At 37.3% G+C, this 4,032-nt stretch overlaps 1 protein-coding gene across 1 annotated transcript; it reads left to right on the forward strand.

Annotated features, from left to right (window-relative positions):
* Positions 1-241: 241 nt before the first annotated feature.
* Positions 242-3,657, forward strand: LOC126791167 (serine carboxypeptidase-like 13). The gene is made up of 14 exons (XM_050517578.1): positions 242-442; positions 556-701; positions 938-1,014; positions 1,172-1,294; positions 1,496-1,598; positions 1,843-1,880; positions 1,996-2,097; positions 2,212-2,298; positions 2,394-2,549; positions 2,714-2,785; positions 2,880-3,001; positions 3,119-3,232; positions 3,357-3,411; positions 3,572-3,657. The coding sequence occupies exons 1-14, from the start codon at positions 288-290 to the stop codon at positions 3,653-3,655; spliced, it is 1,434 nt and encodes a 477-aa protein (XP_050373535.1). The 5' UTR covers positions 242-287; the 3' UTR covers positions 3,656-3,657.
* The last annotated feature ends 375 nt before the right edge of the window (positions 3,658-4,032 follow it).

Genomic DNA, 4,032 nt, shown 5'->3' on the forward strand with positions numbered 1-4,032 from the left:
CGAATCTTACTGCATTGCATGCACTGACCGACAGATAAGTTTTTAGTTGCGTCATTTGTGTGGCTTTTGACTTGCTGGTACCACATTTTGCCGACGGTTGCACCGATGAGAGTTTACCGTTATGCGTCTTCCGATATGTGATAATTATAGCAAGAACACCGGGTGGGTAAGGTTCTATATATGTGTGTGTGTGTGTATAATCGTAATATATAAGCAACCTGCGAGTAGTAAAGCCTCTGATGAATCTTGTCGAACACTACTTGGTCCGGGGTTTTCACTCACCTTACATGCCCACCATGACGAAACCGATGGGTCTGCAACTACTAGTTGCACTGGTTTCCACTCTCATACTTGCTTCAACTTCTTCAGCAAATGTCACTACCACCACAATCACTACTCTACCTGGCTACTCCGGCGACCTTCCTTTCACTTTCGAAACTGGGTACGTAAGCTAGCTTTCATCGGCAAGTCTCGTTTTTTCTGTTCTTTAAATCCAGTAGTGCTGATAATGTGAGTTCGTTTTGGTTGTACGTGTATGTATATGGATATATACAGGTACGTTGGTGTAGGTGACGATGAAGAAGTGCAGTTATTTTACTACTTCGTCGAGTCTCAGAGGACTCCAGCAATGGACCCTCTGCTGCTGTGGATTCCTGCAGGACCTGGTTGCTCTGGTCAGATTGTATTCTTCTTTGAGAGTGGTATTTTTCTCATCCTTGATATCTACTTTGTCTTAAATCTTAATCATGTTATATTAATTTGTACACCGGCCTACCTAAATCGATATGCGCTCACTTGTCGTTTATAAGAGATAGTGATTTCAGATTGAGATCAATAACTTCTTTAAAATTGTATCTAATTATGGAATCAAAACCTATCTAAACTTATGGAAATGAGTTGAAATGGCCTTGACCTGTATAAGTAATTTTCTGTACAGGACCATTACAATATGTATATAATGATTACAATGGAAGCCTGCCAACTTTGATCGACAACCCTTACACATGGACAAAGGTGCTCAACTAAACTTAACCTTCCGTATAATTAAAGGTTCTTGTAGGTCATATCATTTACCATGTCATATTAGTTGTTACAAAGATAAGTTTTACTTTAGGTATAAATTGTTTATGTATATACACAATGTGGAACTGATGATGATATTGTTTCTCAGGAACTCAACATCATATACGTAGATGCACCAGTTGGTGCTGGATACTCCTACTCAAAAACACAGAGTGGTTATGTAATGGATGACTATAAACATGTAGCACAACTATATGAATTTTTACAGAAGGTAGGTCAGTAATTTAAGACAGATAATGCTCTGCAATACAATTTATCAGACCAACCTACTGCTATTACTTCATTTATTTCACTATATTATGAATCACGTAGTATTATATCTTTTCCAGATCTGCAAAATTGAAAACATTGTATTAGGAGAAGAATTGCATTACAAAGTGCCTTTGAATTTGACAGTCTTGTGGTTATGCAGTGGTTGGATGCGCACCCTACATTTCTGAAAAACATACTCTACATTGGTGGTGACTCCTACTCTGGAACACCCGTTCCCATGCTTGCGCAAACAATAATTAACGGTACACGTTATACTTTCCTCTTTTTATGTCGAACATAAACTTTCTAGCTACATAATCTAGCGAATGATCGATGCACTTCTATGCTTCAAGTCCTAATTATATTTACAAGAGTGATACTACCGTTTTTAACTAACATGGCAAACTTGCAAGTGCTCTATAAGAAGCAAGAACTCTACTCTTTTCTTGCTTTCCATTTCCTCTAGCTTCTGGTTCTTACTTCCCTTTGATTGTCGATGTGTTGCAGAAAATGAAAATGGAAGTATCCCCATGTTGAATTTCAGAGTAAGTCCTAAACAGAAAAAACTACACAGTAAATTTAGCGGCCGGATTTCCTCTCAATCACTCTTTTGTACTTTCTCACTTTCTGCTTGTTAGCGATTTCTTGAAATTCCATCAGGGATATGTGATTGGTAATCCAGTGACTGATACAGCAGTCGATGGTAATGCACAAATTCCTTTTGCTCACCGTCTGTCTCTCATATCGGATCAACTGTATAAGGTGAACAAATTTTCCCAGATTTGTTCAAGTACTTGAGTAGGAAAGATAACATATGAAATTACATATGATTTAGGACTAGCTTCTAACTAAGATCGCCATTTTCATACTTTGCAGTCACTTAATACAAGTTGCAACGGCGAATATGTAAATGTAAATTCAAGCAATCATGCATGCATTGCAGATCTTGATGCCTTTGATGCGGTAAGAAGACGTACCTGGGATAGTTCGCTTCATACCTTAAACTGAAATTATATTGTGGACGTACACTGAGTTTTGTTACATGCTCAATTCTGCAGCTCACTAGTGACATAAATACATTACAAGTCTTGGAACCGTTATGTAGTAATGGTCTACCTACACAAAAGGAGATGGTTTTGACACAAAGATATCTCAAGGAAACAGCCAGAGGTTTACAAAGATCACGACCTAATGGAGCTGCACTTTGGTGTCGAGTAAGCCTCTCTGTTTCTCTCGATCTTTTAACAAATTGATACTAATGTGAAACCTAGGTAGCAAATTGGTTATCAACTATTAAGCCTTTGACCAATGTATACAACGTTCCGTCCTCTCATAAGTCATAAGCACTAACTGCGTGGCAAATTTTTTCTTCTTCTAGAGTTATCATAGCATGCTCAACACCATTTGGGCTAACAACAAACGTGTTCAAGATGCTCTTGGTGTTCGGAGGGTATGTTTATTCTTTGTCTAATATGCCATTTCTGATAGTCCTTATCAATTTGGAACTCACGGGACTAAATCTTATCTCCTTCTTTGTGAACCAGGGAACAAAAAAGCTTTGGCAACACTGTAATACCACATTGGACTACACTGAAGACGTTACCAGTGTAGTCGTTTATCATCAAAATCTTTCAAAAAAGGCTGATCTACGCGTTCTGATATACAAGTATAGTTTGAAACACACAAACACGCACTTCATTTTCCAATGGTTCAAGTGTCTAACTTCGAACAATATTAGACATGTGAGAAACATCGCTAAGTAGAACAATGATTTCCTTCGCAGTGGCGATCATGACATGCAAGTTCCTCATATTGGTACACAGAGATGGATAAGCACACTGAATTTGACTGAGGATGAATCCTGGAGGTCATGGTCAGTTGATGGCCAAACTGCAGGGTGAGTTAATTTGAATTCGAATTCCCTGGCATTCTATAACTTATAGCTAGTTGCTCTCTTTATTCTTTTTTATCTTCCTGATGACATCAATTCTCACGGCAATTTACACTTTTTTCCAAAGCAGATACACGAAGAAGTTAATCAATGACTATATCACTTTGACATATGCGACCGTAAAGGCAAGTATAATCCGAACCAATATGATGTAGCATATAATTAAGAGCATAGTCCGCTGGAGAAATCTAACTCTATGAGATCAGAGACCTGAAATATAAAAGAAGAAAAAGCTTTGAATTTACTGTCCAACGTACAGATGATGAACTTTTGTGTTGTGTGCAGGGAGGAGGGCACATTGCTGCAGAGACGAACGTCAAGGAATGCTCTGCCATGATTAACAGATGGATGGCTTATTTCCCACTCTAATCATTTTTTGTTTTACATTGTATGAGAACGAAAGTAGTAGTCAAATAAGACGAGATTTAGAGAATAAATTTTCTGATATCTATTCATCTCACACTGAATGCTATATATATAAAATACATTTTACTACAACTCTATGTACTACGCACTACCATATACAGAATAGGTAAGTACTAACTACATGATGTATATCTCTAAATTACAGTCTATGACTCACGCTGACAGTAATAACCATAATTCTTACATTCTCATGATATTCATCTTCTCCTGATATTTTTTTACAATACTATCTTTAAATTAGGTATGTTGATATTTATCATCAGAATGAAGCTCTTTCAAATTAATCTTTGCACGTCGCATTTTATCTTTCATTCTATATA

The sequence above is a fragment of the Argentina anserina genome, chromosome 4 (assembly GCF_933775445.1).
Source record: "Argentina anserina chromosome 4, drPotAnse1.1, whole genome shotgun sequence".
NCBI lineage: Eukaryota > Viridiplantae > Streptophyta > Magnoliopsida > Rosales > Rosaceae > Argentina > Argentina anserina.